Source organism: Lampetra planeri, chromosome 6, assembly GCF_965212315.1.
Source record: "Lampetra planeri chromosome 6, kcLamPlan1.2.h2, whole genome shotgun sequence".
Taxonomy (NCBI): Eukaryota; Metazoa; Chordata; class Hyperoartia; order Petromyzontiformes; family Petromyzontidae; genus Lampetra; species Lampetra planeri.
In genome coordinates, this window is record NC_136112.1 from 3,740,132 (window position 1) to 3,758,639 (window position 18,508).

Here is an 18,508-nt window from a genome sequence, read left to right on the forward strand (position 1 = left end):
GTGTCTGTTGGATTTTTGGCATCGCAAAATCACGAGGGACCGGAATCGTTATTTCAACTCGAGAAATCTGAAGAGCTATGAAGCTGTTTTCACAGATGTCCAGTAGAATGTTGAGGGCTTAGGGAAGCCTTCACCCACAGCAGTTGACAATGGCTGACAATGATGATTCGCAGTGACAATGCCAGAACAGCATCATTCTAACTCAAATAGTTTTTCAAAATACTGTAGTAGTTTTGAAAAATAAACTTGGAACTTCATTTGCTGTTCACACATGCGCAGATACTTGGTGCAGTGCATACAGCCATCTAATACACGGTGACCATTTATAGATTTCCCACTCAAATAATATGGATACAAATCGGTATAGTACAAACATGTTACGTCAATGCTTCAACACGTCTCCCACACGTCTCAATATACATATTAAATGATTCAACACTCTCCTCTAAGATTTTAAGTAATTGATTTCACAACATCCAATCGCCTGTTGATTAGAAGGTCGTTATGAATCAGCGGGGTATCTACACATAGATCAAAATACAAAAACATCATTAGCGTCGTTGGAGAATATGTAAGATATTTTAAAAATACACATATGCCTTTCCATATCTGTCCCGCCACGTAAAACAATAATTGTTTACAAATCCCATCGGCTACGTGGCTTTCAGCGAGTGGATGTCAGCAGCATTGGTTCAATACAAGACAGCCCAAGGACGGGTTTAAACATTCAGTATCTCACCAGCGATCGGACTGGTTTAAATCCAATGGTGGGGAATGAAACTCCCAGGTGTCAATAGAAAAGGATAAGATTATGGTTCGCAAGTCCATGGTGTACGGCGTGAATAACTCTCGCCTCTGCCCTTGAGAGCGAGCTCCACACGGTGGCGCTGACACTTGCAACTAACCCGCTCAACCAAAGGCGAAAACCCAGAATCTAGAGAGTGCCGAATTAAAACCGGTTATAACCGCGAACCGGTTTTGAGAAAATCAAACCGGTTTGAATTAGGCTTGCAACGCGAAAAGCAATTACCTCCAAACAACCCTCGCGATTAATTGTCAACGATTGATCGCGATTAGATAGATAGACCAATGGACGTAAAAACAAATTATGCTGTATATAAAATAATATAGTCTTTGGGTATTGCGGTAAAGTCACGTAGATAGAAAAATAAAAATATAATTTAATGTAGCGGCCTCTAGTGGCAATTGGAGATCATGTAATCATGATACAAGTTTTTGGGTTATACTCTTTAGTTTTTTCGGTAAAGTCACGTAGGTGACCAACTACATTTAGTTGTTTTATTTTATTTTGCAATCACGAAAACTTCAAATCTTTTTGGGTTATGTCGCGTAAATATATATGTGTCGTTAAACCCGCCACCACCCGACATAGCCAATTTGGGTGGTGGTGGTGGGTTTAACGACACATTTTAATTCACGCGATCTAACCCAACGACATCTACTACGAATAATATCGGTCGCGAAAGCCTACGTGCTAATCGCGTAACCAGTTATAATAAAGTTACACGAAAATAAATCGATTCTAACTCGCATGATCCCAAGCATGTACCGCGAGCTTCACCAATCGACGTTATTAAACATCGCTGGATGGATGAACGAACGAACGGGAGGATGAATGTTCCCCCCCCATATACCCAGCTATGATGTACCCGCAGACGTGAGCTGTGTCAGGCACCCAAACCCCCCCCACACACACCCGCCACACACTTTTCCGCGTGTTTCTAAATTTAAAAGGACCGCCAGGGAAACGTCGCCCACGCAGATTTCGCGTCCAGGCACTGAACCGCGTCGAACTGCAACATGCGAGCAGGCAGAGAAGTTATATTGAAGAAGAAGGGGCGATCTTGGCTTGTTGGACACGTTTTACCATTTGTGTAGAACTTTGGGGAAAAGTTTAATGCTTGGGTCTAATTTTGATTAAAAGCTTTTGTGACTGCAGGGAATTCATATTCTTGGTTCTTTCGGTAAAGTCACGTAGAAGAGAAATAATAAAATATTAAAATAAAAAATTAAAATTCTCACGACGTTTCGACTGCAACACAAGCAGTCATCATCAGGTGTGAAATCCACAGAAATAAAATTTTCATAAACTTTGTTTTTAAATAAGTGATATGCTTGTTTGGAACGTCGCTTGTATATATTTTCGATTTCGGGCAATGCCACTGCTAAATGTGCTCTGTTAGCTGGCTGACAAGCCCAGAGGGAGCGGTGGCACGGTGGTTAAGCGCACTGCGCTAAATAAAGTGAATGAACATCTGAAAACCGCTCCTGCTCCCCAACTGCGGCCAGCCGACACCGACGGGCGCGATGAAGTATGTCCCCGCGACAAAATGCAAGCAAGCAGAGAACCACGGCGTAGAGAGAAGACCAAAAAAACACAAAATTAACGCCATCAGCTAGCAGTGGATTGACGAAACGCGCTGGGGTCTGTTGGCGTTCATCTCGCGAGGGTTGGAGCACGGAACGCCAAGCGATTTGGTTACAATCCGGCGTGTGTAACGAACTGTATATACTGTTGGAAGGAATGGCATGGAGATTGGACCCATGCCAATATGATGAATTCCTCCGTGACCCCCACCTCCCTCTCTCTCCCTATTCACGTACAACTATTCACCGTTCCCTCGGCTATTCGATGATATTCAAGAATAGATCGGTTCATTGAATTGCTTCGTTTGTGCATTTCGTTTGCATTGGGGGTTCCCCCCGCCCCCCAAATCCGCGCAAGTCTCATTTCGTCGTAGTTTGTAGCCTAAAAAAATCGTAACTCACGAAGTCAAAAATTTGCCGTTAAAAAAAAAATCCCAACTGCTTCGATGCCCCTCATTGATCGCCTCTTAATCGATGAGTCCCATCATCGTTCGTCAGCATCATAGCACATGCATCGTGAAGAGTTGCTAATCCCCATGAAGTTTACGCGCCGGCTTACACAGGCGACGTGCCCCTGCCAAGCGAGCAGTGTACCCAGCTGCTGCAGACTCGGCGAGCACGCGGAGCGCACGTGGATGCCGACGTACGTGCGTGTCGTTGCGTGCGTGTCGTTGTGTGCGTGCGTGTCGTTGTGTGCGTGTGTGCGTGCGTGTCTTTGTGTGCGTGTTGTTGTGTGCGTGTCGTTGTGTGCGTGCGTGTCTTTGTGTGCGTGCGTGTCGTTGTGTGCGTGTGTGCGTGCGTGTCTTTGTGTGCGTGTTGTGTGCGTGTCGTTGTGTGCGTGCGTGTCTTTGTGTGCGTGCGTGTCTGTGTGTGCGTGCGTGTGCGTGTCTGTGTGTGCGTGCGTGTTTTTGTGTGCGTGCGTGTCTTTGTGTGCGTGCGTGTGTCTTTGTGTGCGTGCGTGTCTTTGTGTGCGTGTCTTTGTGTGCGTGTCTTTGTGTGTGTGCGTGTCTTTGTGTGCGTGGGTCTTTGTGTGTGTGCGTGTCTTTGTGTGTGTGTGTGTGCGTGTGTGTGCGTGTCTTTGTGTGTGTGCGTGCGTGCGCGTGCGTGTCTTTGTGTGTGTGTGTGTACGTGTGCGCGTCTTTGTGTGCCTGTGTGTACGTGCGTGTCTTTATGTACGTGTGCGAGAGTGTTTTTGTGTGTACGTGCGCGTCTTTGCGTGGGCGCGTGCATATATGCGCGTTTGCAAATGTACAGTTTGAGTACACCTAGCCTGGCACAATTGCTGTCGTGACGTCACGGCCACGTGGCGGCGACTAGCGCACGTGTGTGTGTGCAGCTTGTGCGTGCGTGTGTGTACAGCTTGTGCGTGCGTGTGTGTGTGCGTGTGTGCGCACGTGTGTGTGTACAGCTTGTGTGTGCACGCACGTGTGTGTGCGCGCGCACGTGTGTGTGTTTGCACGTGTGTATGTACAGCGTGTATGTACAGCTTGTGTGTGTCTGTGCGCGCACGTGTGTGTGTGCGCGCACGTGTGTGTACAGCTTGTGTGTGTGTACAGCTTGTGCGTGCGTGTCTTTTTTTCCCTTCCCGGCGCGCCGTTGCGGGCGAAAGGCACGCGGCGCAGTGTGGATGGTTATGGGGGGGGTGGTTGGGGCTTAGTGGGGGGGGCTGGGTGTGGGGGGGCGACTGGGTGTGGGGGGGCGACTGGGTGTGGGGGGGGGACTGGGTGGGGGGGCTGGGTGTGGGGGAGGCTGAGTGGGGGGGGCTGAGTGGGGGGGGGCTGAGTGGGGGGAGACTGGGTGTGGGGGGGGGACTGGGTGTGGGGGGGAGACTGGGTGGGGGGGAGACTGGGTGTGGGGGGGGACTGAGTGGGGGGAGACTGGGTGTGGGGGGAGACTGGGTGTGGGGTAGGGGGGTAGACTGAGTGTGGGGGGGGGGCTGGGTGTGGGGGGGACTGGGTGTGGGCTGAGTGGGGGGGGGAGACTGGGTGTGGGGGGGGACTGGGTTTGGGGGGGGTGTAGGGGGGTGTGGGGGGAGACTGGGTGGGGGGGACTGGGTGTGGGGGGGGCTGTGATGCAGCCGGGTCCGACTTCACCTTCCATTACCTCCTCCTCCCCCCACCACCTCCCCGTGACCCCTGCCCCCATGCGGAGGGGCGGGGGGGGCACCGCGTGGTTCTGCCTCCGGTCCCATTGGCTACAACTCGCACCGACCATTACGTCACCGCGTGCCAACAACGCGTCACGTTGTCTCGGGGGTCGGTGGGGAGGGGAAGCTGTGGAGTTGGGGGGGGCTAGAAGACGGTGGGGGGAGGGGGGTAGATGGAGGACGGGAGGGAGTGATGGAGGGATGCAGCAGCGCTCATTGTCTGGCTAGGTTAGAAGAGAGAGGGGTGGTTGTGAGCGGTGGGGAGGGCTGTGGAGATGTGACAGCCGTCACGAGGGGAATGGAGGGGAGTCGTGTCTGTGTGGGGGGGGGGCAGTGATGCTGGCTGGGTTGGCTGGGCCTGGCTGGGGGTGTGGGTGGGTGGTTGGTAAGAGAGGGGAGAGACTGAGATTGGGGCGGAGGATCGGGAGACAAGTGGTCGGGGTTGGGGTAGAGCCGAAAGCCGTAAGGCGGAATCCCGGAATGGATCATCCCGTTGGCGTCACGCCCGATGATGTGGGTGGTGGAGGAGGGAGGGAGGGGTGGTGAGTGGCCGTGCCACGTGCACGCGAACACGTGAAACGCCGTGGCAGAAGCAGCGGCAGCAACAACAACAGCGGCCGAGGAAGCTACCGCAGTCCCGATGTCTGTCTGCTGGCGGGCGATTCGACGAATGAGACGATTTTTCAATTAAGAGTCGTCGCTTGGAAGACTGTAGCGGCCACTCGTGGCTGGGCTTGCACGTGGTCACGAGAAATGGTTTTTACATTAACACGATGAATGGGGATTTATTGGGGTTTTTTTTTTTAAGATCGATGCGTAACGAAAAAACGCGCGGTTCGATTTTCGAGCGGATTTTTTTGTTCGTCAATGTTCCGGTGAATGATGCGGCCGCTAGTGGCTGCAAATGTGTGCACCACACTGAACGCAGCGCATTGATTAACATGATTTACTTTCACTTGAAACATGTTTACGGTGACCAGTCGCAGGCTGGTGGCTTCAAATGTGTCTTTAAATAATTGTCTTTAAATAAGTCGTGCTATATTTACATTTATCCACTCGTCACGCGATTCCCCACGTCCAATTGATAAAAGTTGTGGCAGTGGATTCTAAAACGTATCGAGAGTATACACCATTGGAACCTCCTTTGCCAGTAGCAAAATATGATAATAGTTTTTTTACCCTTTTATCTGGCAACAAAACTGACACCTTTTTTACAAGAAGTCACAATACCTGCAGTCGGAATGCAAACAAAAAACATAACTGATAATGTATGCACTATCTTTGAGTTGTGCGCCTTTTGGCGTCATCTGGTCCAACACCATGTGAGACTCGGCTCTAAAGAAAGCTGTCTCGGGTGTGGACCAATCAATTTCAAGGACAGTGCGTACATTATCAGAGTTGTGTTTTTTTGCATTCCGACTGCAGGTATTGTGGTCAATGCAAACATGACTCCTTGTAAAAAAGGTGTCAGTTTTGTCGCCAGATAAAAGGGTTAAAAAATCCATTATCATATCGGGAGTTTGTTCATAATTCATAAGAACCAGGCGAGGGGTTTTCTTCAACACCAAACATAACATTTACATCACTTTAAAAAGTTCACCAGTGTCGTAGGGGTGCCAGCGAGTCGGGTTTGCCATCTGTCAAGAGCTTGACACACGCCGAGAGGGGAATCGTGGTGGCGCGCATTGGTTAGGGACACCACGCCATGAACCTGAAACACTTGAGTTCGATTCCCAGCCACGGCTAACATCGGTAACGGAGTGACATCGAAAGCCGCTCCCGTTCCTCATCTGCATCGCCCAGCGTGGTGAAATATGGTGAAATCTAGCATCTACGACCAAAACGGCTGTACATGCACACAAACTAGGACGTTTGTACCGTTGTTAAGAATCCACCACCGTGCAAAATGCAGAGGTGGGACAAAGTCATTGTTATGCAAGTCCAAGTCGAGTCGCAAGTCATCAAATTCATGACTCGAGTCTGACTCGAGTCCAAGTCACATGACTCGAGTCCACATCTCATAGGTGGGACAAAGTCATTGTTATGCAAGTCCAAGTCGAGTCGCAAGTCATCAAATTCATGACTCGAGTCTGACTCGAGTCCAAGTCACATGACTCGAGTCCACATCTCATAGGTGGGACAAAGTCATTGTTATGCAAGTCCAAGTCGAGTCGCAAGTCATCAAATTCATGACTCGAGTCTGACTCGAGTCCAAGTCACATGACTCGAGTCCACACCTCTGGCAAAATGACTCGGTTCCTTAAGGCAGCAGTAAATAAGCCTTGCACCAAGGCATCGCCCTCAATAATGAGTAACTCGGCAGAGGTAACGTTACGCTCTCAACGCGCACCAGACCGCTTCTACGTGCGCGCGTGTCCGGACTTGTTTTTTGGCAACACGCGGGGCCAAGTAGGCGTTAGCTCTTTGCTCATGGCTGATTCAGTTCTACAGAAAGTATATAATTAATAATAACAACAATCTACAGTCATGGTATCAATCCGATAGTGGATGAAGCCACCCCCCCCCACACTCCACCCCCACCACGCTTTGTTGGTTATTTGATCATACTTCACGCTGGTTTAGTGCTGCGTGTTGTCCTAGAGTCAGTTCAGATGTCACTTTGCCGAAGCGGTGGTCGGGTTTGCTGGGTTTCATAGCGCAGCGTGCTACAGCTACTGTCGGAGCACTCGACAGCTACACATCCCGTTATAATCCTCACAATAATAATAATACTACTCTATGAGACATCTCCTTTACCAGTGGCAAAATATAGTAATAGGTTTTTACCCTTTCAACTGGTACAAAAACTGACACCTTTATACAAGGCATCATGTTTGCAATAACCACAACACAAGCAGTCAAAATGTAAACAAAAAGAAACAACTCTGATGAGTCAACACCAATGGAGACTAGGCTCTAAGAAAAGCTGTCTCGGGTGTGGACCAATCAACTTCAAGGACAGTGCATATCATTATCATCATCAGAGTTGTTTCTTTTTGTTTGCATTTTGACTGCTTGTGTTGGGGTTATTGCAAACATGATGCCTTGTATAAAGGTGTCAGTTTTTGTACCAGTTGAAAGGGTAAACACCTATTACTATAATAATAATACTGTCATGCAATTGTCATGAGCTTATCCAGGAAACCCTGACGAGATGGCCAAGTGACGGCAGTCCGACAAATGATCGATGATGTCGGTCCGTATAGCTTAGAATGTCACCCGCACCATTCAATGTGTGTGTGACGACGCCAAAGCACTCGTCGTCAATGGAAGTGGCCCAGAATTCAGACGTGGCAGGGACCGTCTTGAAAACTCAGCACGCGACTCGGCGAGGCTCGTCTGGGTAAATACCGCCACACGAATTGGGGGCAAACATGCCACAGTTAGCAGGATTCTGTTGCTGAAAGTAACATTGAGATGCGTGAGACTCAAGATTTTCCGGAGTAAATAAAGAACATCATCATCATCATCTTGGGTCTTTTGGTAAAGTCACGGAGATAGGTTCAAATAACCTCTTCAAAGAACATATCTACGTCATCAGGATATGACGATGGCTTGTGTTGCGATCGAAACATAGTCGGTTTTTGTTATTTTCTTTGAACCTATCTTCGCGACTTTACCGAAAGACCCAAGCATATGAATTCCTGCAGTCACGAAAGCTTTCATTCAACATCATCAGCATGCGGTAGTAGCAGTCAACGTGATACTTTTTTACTGATTGGCCGTGTCGGGTGGTGGAGGGTTACGACACATTTATAAATAACGCGATCTAAACCCAAAAACGTTGATTATGATTATGAGCAGTATTATTATTGTTATCATCTGCTGGCGATGATGCGATGCGGAGGTGATCGATCCGGTCGTTCTTCACCACCCTTCACTTCAACACAATCCCGTTTCCGGGGTTTGCGAATCGCCACGTGGAACCGACTCGCACGCGCGATTATCGTGGCCACGGTGGCAAATCTCGCAACAGTGGCACGTGGGGGGAGCGACGTGGGGCCGAGCACATGGCGAGATCTGCAGGGGGTTGTGTTGATAGCAGAGGGAGGGATGGTGCGAGAGAGGGATGCAGAGACGCAGGGTGGATATTGGAAGGGGGGGTGGAGGAGATAGTTGGATCGAGGAAGAGATGGATGGAGACAGAGAGGGATGGAGATAGGGAGGGAGAGCCGGGGGGGGGGGAGATGCACGTAGTAGGACCGGTTGGGGGTGAGGGGGTGAGTTTCGTGTTTGCTTTTGTTGGGTTGAGAAGGGTGGGGAGTTGCGTGCAGTCGAGGAGGGGGAGGGGAGGAGGCTCGAGGCGGGGCTGAACCCAGACTGGATCCGCGTGCGCGCTCAGTCACCGAGTGAGTGAGGAGTGCGTAGCTGTAGTGGTGGCGGTGTGTGTGCGTGCGTACATTGCACCCGGAGACACGGCCACACAGAGACACCGACAGGGAGCCCTCCCTCCCCTTCCTGCTCGCACCTCCCTGCCGCCGCCGCCGGCACAAAAACGGTGGCTTGCTCGCTCTGCTTTGTCCCTCGCAACCCCCCCACCCTGTCCTCCCATCGCCACGTCTCTCCTGCGCTCTCCGCTTCGCTCGTTCGTCAGCAGCGCCTCGTCACATTCTCGCCTCTACCCACCCCGTCTGCCCCGGGGCTAGTCACGCACGGGGAAACATCCCCATCGCATCGTTCATCCTCCACGTCCACGCGCGCCGCCAGTGTTGTGGTTGTGTGCTTGGTGAGCGCCACAGCTCCATTCATCCTCCTCCTCCTTCCACCGTCTCGGCTCCCAGACGCGAGATGGGAATCGAGACACTCCTCGAAGCAGCGCGCTACGTGGAGTGGCAAGCGCAGCGGCGATCCAGAGGTGAGCGACGTGGTGGCTATGGCTTGACCACCGCTCACACTCACGCACCGCTCACACTCACACCGCTCATCCGACGCATGCACTCACTGAACGGCACACGCGACAACACGTTCCACCCCGCACGCCAACTTACTCACCCAAGACAAAAGCAAAGATCCCCCGTGTAGCCTCCTAAAGGCTGTTGGAGCAATCGTGAAGAAAAAGCCGGTGCCAGCACACGAGGGGCGGTTTGCGTAACCGGCACCACGCTCTGCCTCCATTGTCTCAACACCGCTGACGTTTACGCACAGTACTACGTACTCATTCAAGGCCGAGTCGACCTTAGGGAGGCCCGGGACAGGTTGAGATGTTCGTCGCCGATGTTAGCCGCTGAGCGGGTCTCGAACTCGGGTGGCAGGGGTTCGCGGCGCAGTGCGCTAACCCCGTAGGTAAACTCACACCCGCAGAATGCCGGCAGGGCAAAAAGACACAATGCCCTACAAAGCATCGGTGACCACACGTGGTCTCGTGACGCCATGCGGTATTGTTGCCCACATCCCACGGATGAAGGCACATTGTCACCGTGTCGGCCATGGGGAGGATTGTTTGACTATACTTCTCCACGCTGGTCAATGCGGGTGATCGGAAGGGGCTTTGTTTGGGCGGGCGGGCGGGGGGGGCTAAGTACAGACAGCCGTGGCCGGGAATCGAACTTGGGCTGTCTGGGTTCGTAACGCGCTGCACCAGTCGCCGCACGACAGCTCCCCGCACGCACCTGCGATGATCTGTGTATCGTGTGCACGCAGTGTCGGTGACACAAAGGAAATGATGAATTCACCGTTACACCACTGCGTTTTGAGTCACTCCGGTGTCACGACACCGCGGGAACGCACGCAGACACTCGTCCAAGCCGCGTACAGGCACACACCCACGCTCACGCACACACACAGAGACACACACACACACACAGAGACACACACGCAGAGACACTCACGCACACACACACACACAGACACGCACACATCCACGCACACAGAGACACGCGTACAGGCACACACACACCCACGCGCACACGCGCACACACACACAGAGACACACAGAGACACGCGCACACACACACAGAGACACACACGCACACACACACACAGAGACACGTGTACAGACACGTCGCGGCCCACAACACGCAGCAGTGACACCCCCTTTTCCGAGCCGTGTCACCGACGCCAGCGGACAGCTTTATATATCCGCACCGCGGGAGCACACGATCTGGAAACCAAAACGCAGCAAGCGACGGCTACGATGCGCGTCCCAGGCTCAAGTGCGGCAAAGCCTTCGTGGCACACTGTGTCCCGAGCAACTTCAAACGTGCTAACGATGGCACCCCCCCCCCCTGCCAACCTTCCTCCTCCATCACCATCAACTCCACACTTTTCCCTACCCTCCCACTCATAGCGATCACTCAGTGGGGGGGGGCTATGAGGAAGTGCACGGGAAACGAGTGCGCAAGTCTGAATTTGACGGCCGTCCGTTCGCTCACGTGATGAAATTGTTCGCTCGATATTTTTTGCGGAACGCCGCTGGTACGCGGACCGGCTCACAGAGCCACGGTGGATTCTTAAACGTAGTTAAAAAGGCACTGACCACTCGAGTTAAAAACAAGGTTCACCCATCCAAAATACGGTGAACCCAATGTCCCTGCGTAGGTTACCGCGGTATCGCAAGGGCAAAACTTCGGCGCGGAGGTGGGGGGGGTGGTGGTGGTGGTGGGGGTGGACGTGTGGTGCCAAACGAATTCCACCGGAATAGGTTTCCGGACCTGTCCCCTGCTGACATGAAGCCCCTTGTTGACGCCGATCTGCCCTGGTGAGCGCTGTGCTCAAATAGCACCGGGCCCATCCTCGTTTGAGAAGCGTGAGCTGGCTCACCGGGATTACGAAAAACTGGGGTCGAAAACAAAAGTACCGTCCAGCAGCAAAGGGGCCCAAGAAAAATAAAACCCCATTCCAAGCAGAACGTGGAGTCGTCGTTCGCTGGTGGGGGGTGCTTATGACCGGTACACAAAGACAAAAGAACCCCCCCGTGTAGCCTTTAATAGACTGTTGGGGCAAGTGCTGTTAGCGAGCACCTATGAAAGGCCGGCACGGCACACGAGGGGGTGAGTGGCCATCACCACCCTGGGCCGCCTTTGTCTCCCAAAATTGGAGACGTTTCCACGTCGTACCAGGTGGTGCTGGTTTGAGGCTGAGTCGACCTAGGGGAGGCCCGGCACGGGCTCAAATATTCGACACCGATGTTGGTCGTGAGCGGGTCTCACAACTCGGTGTCGCCGGTTTCGTAGCGCAGTGCGGCGCTAACCACTGCGCCACCGCTCCCCTTGAGCAGTGTACGCGACCCCAGTACACACACACACGTGGACCTCCTGTCACGCGGTTCTATAATTGTCCGGTGGGGTCTTCTTGTTGCTGCTGCTACTCTTTTTGTTGTTGTTGTTGTGTCAACAAATACGCTAGCCATCGTTTCGCCACGTGACTTCTTTTGTCTATGTTTGTGGTGTACGGCAGTGTTCGTAACGTGTTCTGTGTACGACCGACAGAGCGGAGTTATGAACGGATTGGCTGTTTGGGGTGCATGTGTGTACATAGGTGCTCGCTAACAGAACTTGCCATGACAGCCTCTGTGCATGGGATACACGGGTGGATATTTGCACGTGGAGCGGGAGGGTCAACGGTTCAGCGCACCGCGCTACGAACCCGGCGACCCGAGTTCGATTCCCCGCTCGCGACCAACATCGGTGTCAAATAATCCTCCCCTAGGTCGACTCGGCCTTATATGAGTAGAGTGCCTGGTGCAGTGTACAAACATCGGAATTGGGAAGACAAAGGCGGCGTGGTGCTTGCCCCCCCCCCCCAGCTGGTGTCGGCCTTTAAAGATGATGTGCTCGCTGACACCACTATACGGGACATCTTTGTGTGCGCGCGCACGTGTGTTCATGCGTGCGTTCATGTGCGTGCACATTTGGCTAAGCGCACTGCGCTACCAACTCGTCGGCCCCTTCTTGGATCGCTTCCCCAGCGACGCACAATCACCCGCATTGTCCACCGCCGACCTTACCGGGACCGCATTTGAACCTGGCTCGCTCTCAAAACGCGAGTGGCGCGGGTGCTTTGGTGGCGGTAGCGCTGTTAAAAGCCCCCCATAGCCTTATGAGTGGTTAGCGAACAGGGGCGGGCTGGCTGGCTGCCTGGCGGGTGGGGAGTGACAAAGGCGGCTGGCTGCCCTTGGCAGGGCGTGGTAGGCAGACCCCGCGCCAAGCTACTGCCACGTGGTCGCTACCACCACCGCCGCCACGCACCTCGAGCAGACCACGCGAGCCTCAAAGGGCTTTGTGTCTTGATTTTGTGTCTTGATGCGTCTTGAGTTTCTGTGCCGCTGGGTGGGTGCGCCCGGTCTGTTGAAGGGGGCTTGCTTGCCTGTGCTTCTGTGGCCCCATTGTCCGAAACGTCGCCTATTATACACTTTGTACTTTTAAAGGCGGTGTTCTCGATTAGTTTTTTTACTTAAAGGGGCTCAACCCGATTCTGATAAAGATTCACGTGGAACACTCGAATCGGGCGTAAGCATCTTTGGGTGTTCGTCGATTAATAATCATCGATTAATAATAATGCCTTTTGAGGACGCTAATATCGACAAGCAGCGCCAGTGACAACAAGCGGCGCAACAAAGACACTCATCGATTCTCGAATTTGAATCGGGGAGTTCAATCGCGGCAGCGGAATTACCGGAGTGAATCATTACCACCACCCCGACCACCACCTCCCTCCGTCTCACCCCCGACTCGCCATGACGTGTCACCTCGCGATGTCGGGACAGTGGTTCACGGTGTCGTGGTGGTGGTGGTGATGATGGTTCGTGTGCGGTGGTGATAATGGTGATGGTACGTGTGCGGTGGTGATGATGGTGATGGTGCGTGTGCGGTGATGCGACATTGGTGGTGGTAACACGTGGATGGTGGTTAAGGTGTAGATGTGTGGGTGGTGTTGACACGTGGGTAAACATCGCCACTGGGGAGACAAAGGCAGCCGGGGGTGGTGCTTGTCACCCCACCGTGTCGTGTGACGTGCCGGCCTTCATAGGGTGCTACTCGCTAACACCTATGCGGGGGAGGGCTGTCTTTGCCACGTGTTGCGTGTGTAAGTGTTGACACGTGGTTTTACTGGTGATGTTGGAAGTGGTTGGTGGTTGTTGGGTGGTGGTGGTGACACATGAGTGGATTGGTGGTCATGGTGTTGGGCGGATAGTTTGTGTCACGTGGGTGGGTGGTTGGTAGTGGCAGGGTTGTTGTTGTTGGGGGGGGGTGATGACACGTGGGATGGTGGTGATGGTAGTTGCGACACGTGCGTAGTTTGGTAATAATGATAATAAGTCACGGTGACACGTGTCAAGGTTCTGGCTGTCTCGCACGCACACCCCTCACGCGATAGCCTCCTGGTCTCGAGGTCGTCACGGTCAAGTGGCCCCCCCCAGCAAACAATCTCGAAACTGCGCACTTCCTTAAAGAATGGGGTCGTCCATGGGGGGGGGGGGGGCATTAGATACCCTCTTCGTTGTTGTTGTTGTTGTTCTCAGAATATTAATTTACACAGCAGTGTTGTGTAGGCCTATAAAAACGTTCCATAAGTGCTGTACTTAGTAGGGTGGCTTGTACGAGTCTCATCTCTCTCTAATCCTCACGGCTAACACCAGTGGCGAGTATCCGAACGGGTTCTGGGCTACCCCTAGCTCGACTCGGCCTCAAATGAGTACCTGCTGCGCTACTAGGGAGACAAAGGCGGCCGGGCGTGGTTGCTGGCCCCACCCCCCACTACCCTCGTGCACTGTGCCGGCCTTCATAGGTGTTCCAGCTGACAGCACTTGCCCGCAACAATCTGTTGAGGCTATAATTAGGGGGGGGGGGGGCTTTGTCTTTGTCTCTAATCCTCCACGTGGCCTCCACGCGCGCGCGTCGTTTCGAGAGATTTGAGAGCCGAACTTTCGTAGTTTGGGGCCCAATCTTCTTTGTTTTTCTCTCCTCCTTCCCCACCCACCCCCCGTGTATTCTTACTGGCGCTGTTTGAAGATCACTCAAGTATTTTCATGAACAAACAGCAACATTTTATTTTACATAATCTTAGTCATACCTCGTTAACGTTTCAACCGCTGATTTTAACCTTGCTGCCCAAACTATCATTATCTCATCATGGATGCTACATTAATTAGCGCTCTATATTACAATACTTTAATAGTTTATTGGGGTCTTTTAACCCCTTGCAAGCGTAACGCACGTTGAGTCGCACGTGACAATGGAAATCGATATTACACTGGTCAACAAAAAACAAATTTCTGGCCTGGACTTTTGCAGCTGTTTTAGACTAATTTCAGGGTGCTGATTCCAAATCTGATCTCAGATTTGCTCTATCACATCTCATTTTTATGCTATCGGCATACCCCATTTTCATTGATTTTACCCGAAATTAACTCTTGTCACTTATGATTGCAAGTTGTTGCGAGTCAGTGACTGCTTTAGTGTTAAAATATGGTGCTGTATTTATAGGATAGTGTGTTTATAATATCATTTTATGTAGATATCCACATTTATTTAATATTTTTCTTCTGCAGTTTTTATTGAAAATGCAATATTTGATATATCAAAAACCTGACGTGATAGACAAAAACTGATGCCAGATTTGGAATCAGCACCCCAAAATTACCTTAAAACCTTATGCCAGAAAAAGTGTGTTGACCAGTGAATTATGCAGTGATATCCCAGATCATCGGTAGGTTCGGCTGTGGTCTAATTGTTATCTGTACACATATACTCAGCACTCCCCTCCCCCACCACCTACCCGTCTAAATAATCTGTGACGACTACGCGATTCGAGTTTGCCTACGTTGAACCCATTAGACATGTCCAGACGTTGCTTGCTGGGGCAATTTATATTAATCCAATAAATGTGCTGCTGATGGACGATAATTGAACACGTCCTTATCTGTGTGTGATTACAAGACGAACTTTCCCCGCGGTTTGTTAAAGCAAGCGTGTGCAATGTTTGTGCCTAATAAGAGGTTTTTGGTTCATGTTTGTGACCAGATTTTGTCCAACTCCATTTGAGGCCCCTAGGTACAACTTTGGGGGGGGGGGGGTGGTGGGGGTCGGGGGTGCGTCTTACTTTCCGGCACATCTTATATTCCCGAGATTAAGGGCGGGTGGGTGGTGGGTGGTGGTGGTTTTTTTTTATTCTGCGTCGAATCTTATTAATGAACATCAAATTCGATGGATTAATTATCTTTAGGGGCTCAGGGAAGATGTCTCACCGCGCGGTGCCCCCAAATGTCCTCTCATTGGCTGAAGTCGCCAAGGCCGGGGGCCACCGTGAGCCAATGGGAGACGCGCAGATCCCCTTAGCGACAGACGGCCCCGCCCCCCTGCACGCGCCCACGGCTGACTCGACCGACTTGACTCTCCTACTCCTCGTCTACACGTTGGAGGAATTGCACGGAGAGAGTGTGTGTCTGTGTGTGTGTATGTGTCTGTCTGTGTGTATGTGTGTGTGTCTGTGTGTGTATCTGTGTGTGTATGTGTGTATGTGTGTGTCTCTGTGTGTATGTGTGTGTCTGTGTGTGTGTATGTCTGTGTGTGTGTATGTCTGTGTGTGTCTGCGTGTGTATGTGTGTGTGTCTGTGTTTGTGTGTGTTTGTGTGTCTGTGTCTCTGTGTGTGTCTGTGTCTCTGTGTGTCTGTCTGTGTGTCTGTGTCTCTCTGTGTCAATCTGTGTGTGTGTCTGTGTCTCTGTGTGTGTACGTGTGTGTCAGTGTGTTTGTGTCTCTGTGTGTCTCTGTGTGTGTACGTGTGTGTCTCTGTGTGTCTGTGTGTGCGTGCGCGCGAACACACACGCGCGAGCGCACACACACACACACGCACGTGCTCGCGAGCACGTGCGTGTGTGTGTGGTGCACGTGCTAGTATGGGGGGGGTGGGGTGCATGGGAGAGGCCCTCTTTGTTTTATTTAGCCCGAGCACAGCCGCAGCTATGCGCCCACTGTGCCACGCACGTGTTCACTGCATCCACCACCACCAACAACAACCACCACCAACAACAACCACCACAACCACTCGCCCTCCCCAGCCCTGTGTCTGCTCTCAACCCTGGTGGGGTCGATGTTGGTGGTGGGGGGAGATGAGAGAAGGGGGACGGGAGAGACGGAGGCCCCAGAGACAGGAGGGAGGGAGAGACAGGAGGGAGGGAGAGGCGGGAGAAAGGGCGGCATGTGGATAGATGGAGGGAGAAGGGAGAGAGGGGGGGAGAGAGTCTGCAGACGGGGGCATGTGAGGTTTGTGGGTAGGTGGGGGGAGGAGGTGTCTCGGGAAAAGGAGACGCGATGGATGAGACGGAGATCTGCAGGGCGGGAGGAGGGAGAGGTCAGGTCGCAGGGCGTCTCGTCTGTGACTGCCTTGCCCCGTCTGTCTGCCTTGTCCCGCCTGTGACTGCCCCGTCTGTGACTACCCCGTCTGTGACTACCCCGTCTGTGACTACCCCGTCTGTGACTGCCTTGCTCCGTCTGTGACTGCCCCGTCTGTGACTGCCTTGTCCCATCTCAGCTGCTGCCTTGCAACAATCTCATGATCGCGTCGACCGCTTTGCCCCTTGGTGCGCGTGAACGTGGCAGCCAAAGTGCCGCTTCACCGCCTTGAGTCGTGAGACGCGGAGGGATGGAGGTGGTGGGGGAGAGAGGTGGTGGTGGGGGAGGGATGGAGGATGGTGGAGGAGGGAGGGGGGGAGGAGGTGGTGGGGGAGGGGGGGAGGTGGTGGGGGAGGGAGGGGGAGAGGGAGGGAGGGATGGAGGTGGTGGGGGGGAGGTGGTGGGGGAGGGAGGGAGGGATGGAGATGGGTGGTGGGGAGGGAGCAGATGTCAGGAGCCACGCCGGGATATCCGTCAATGGTGTGGAGTGGCTGGCGTGATATCACGAGCGATCAACTCCTCTTGTCAACGGATATACATATCGATTACAGCCCTTTGTCAATCCACTGCTGGATGAAGTCACGGGGGAATTTATTGACCATACTTCACCACGCTGGTGAGGATGGATGTTCAGGACCAGGAATCGAACTGCGCAGACCCTCTGCCACACACAGGTGCCACACACACACACACGTACTGTACATGCAAAAGACATACAAAGTACACACACGTGCACACACGTGCACGATGCAGTGTAACAACGAAGACAATGATCTTCTGTTTTGCCGTACGGACCTTTGGGGCAGCACGTGCTCTTAGCCAGCCACCGATGAAGGCCGGAACGGCACGCTAAAAGGGTTGCCCCGCCTTTATCTTCCCAGTACTAGGAGCTGCGCACCAGGTACTCATTTCAGGCTGAGTCGACCTAGAGGGGAGGCCCCAGGACCGGTTCAAATATTGGTCGTGAGTGGGAACTGAAACTCGGGGTCGCCGCACATTCACATCGCAGAGAGCGGCGTTCGAGTGAGTGGTTGGCGTGAGTTCGATCCCGCGCACGAACAACACAAGTGCCGGGTCTCTCCAAGGTCTACTCGGCCTCAAATGAGTACCTGGTTCGGTGTGTAAACAAAGGCGGGCGGGCGTGGTACTGATCACCCAACACCCTCGTGGTGCCGTGCCGGCCTTCGTAGGCGCTCGCGAACAGCAGCACTTGACCCCAAGAGTCTTGTTTTTATTTCACCTTTATTTAACCAGGTGAAAAAAAAACCTCGAGTTTAAAAACCTCTTTTGCAAAAAAATAAACAAACGCACAATACGACATAGTACAATACAAAACATTAAAAACAATTACAATGGTCAATGTCATTTTTTGAAACCAAACGGCGATGCACTCTTCACCAGTTTTCAAATCGTCTGTAATTCATTCCAGGGCAAAGGAGCGTGATAGGAAAATTATTGTTTCCCTATTTGAGTCCTTGCCCTAGGAACTGTTGAAGAGAGCACTGGCTGAGAACGAAGGCTGTTGAGGCTATACGGGGGATCCAGTGGCGTATGTTATCAAGGGGCCCTAAATATAAAAAAACATGAAAATAAAAAACACATTTTTAACTTGGATAGTAAAGTCATTGTATTTTTTCATTTGCT

At 52.3% G+C, this 18,508-nt stretch overlaps 1 protein-coding gene across 1 annotated transcript in view; it reads left to right on the forward strand.

Moving 5' to 3' along the window:
* The first annotated feature begins 8,850 nt into the window (after nt 1-8,850).
* Nucleotides 8,851-18,508, forward strand: part of LOC144719422 (uncharacterized) — a 56,218-nt gene continuing 46,560 nt past the window's right edge. The window contains exon 1 of the mRNA XM_078595320.1: nt 8,851-9,389. Coding sequence (XP_078451446.1) covers nt 9,323-9,389 — 67 coding nt within the window. The 5' untranslated portion in view covers nt 8,851-9,322. The remainder of the gene's footprint in view (nt 9,390-18,508) is intronic.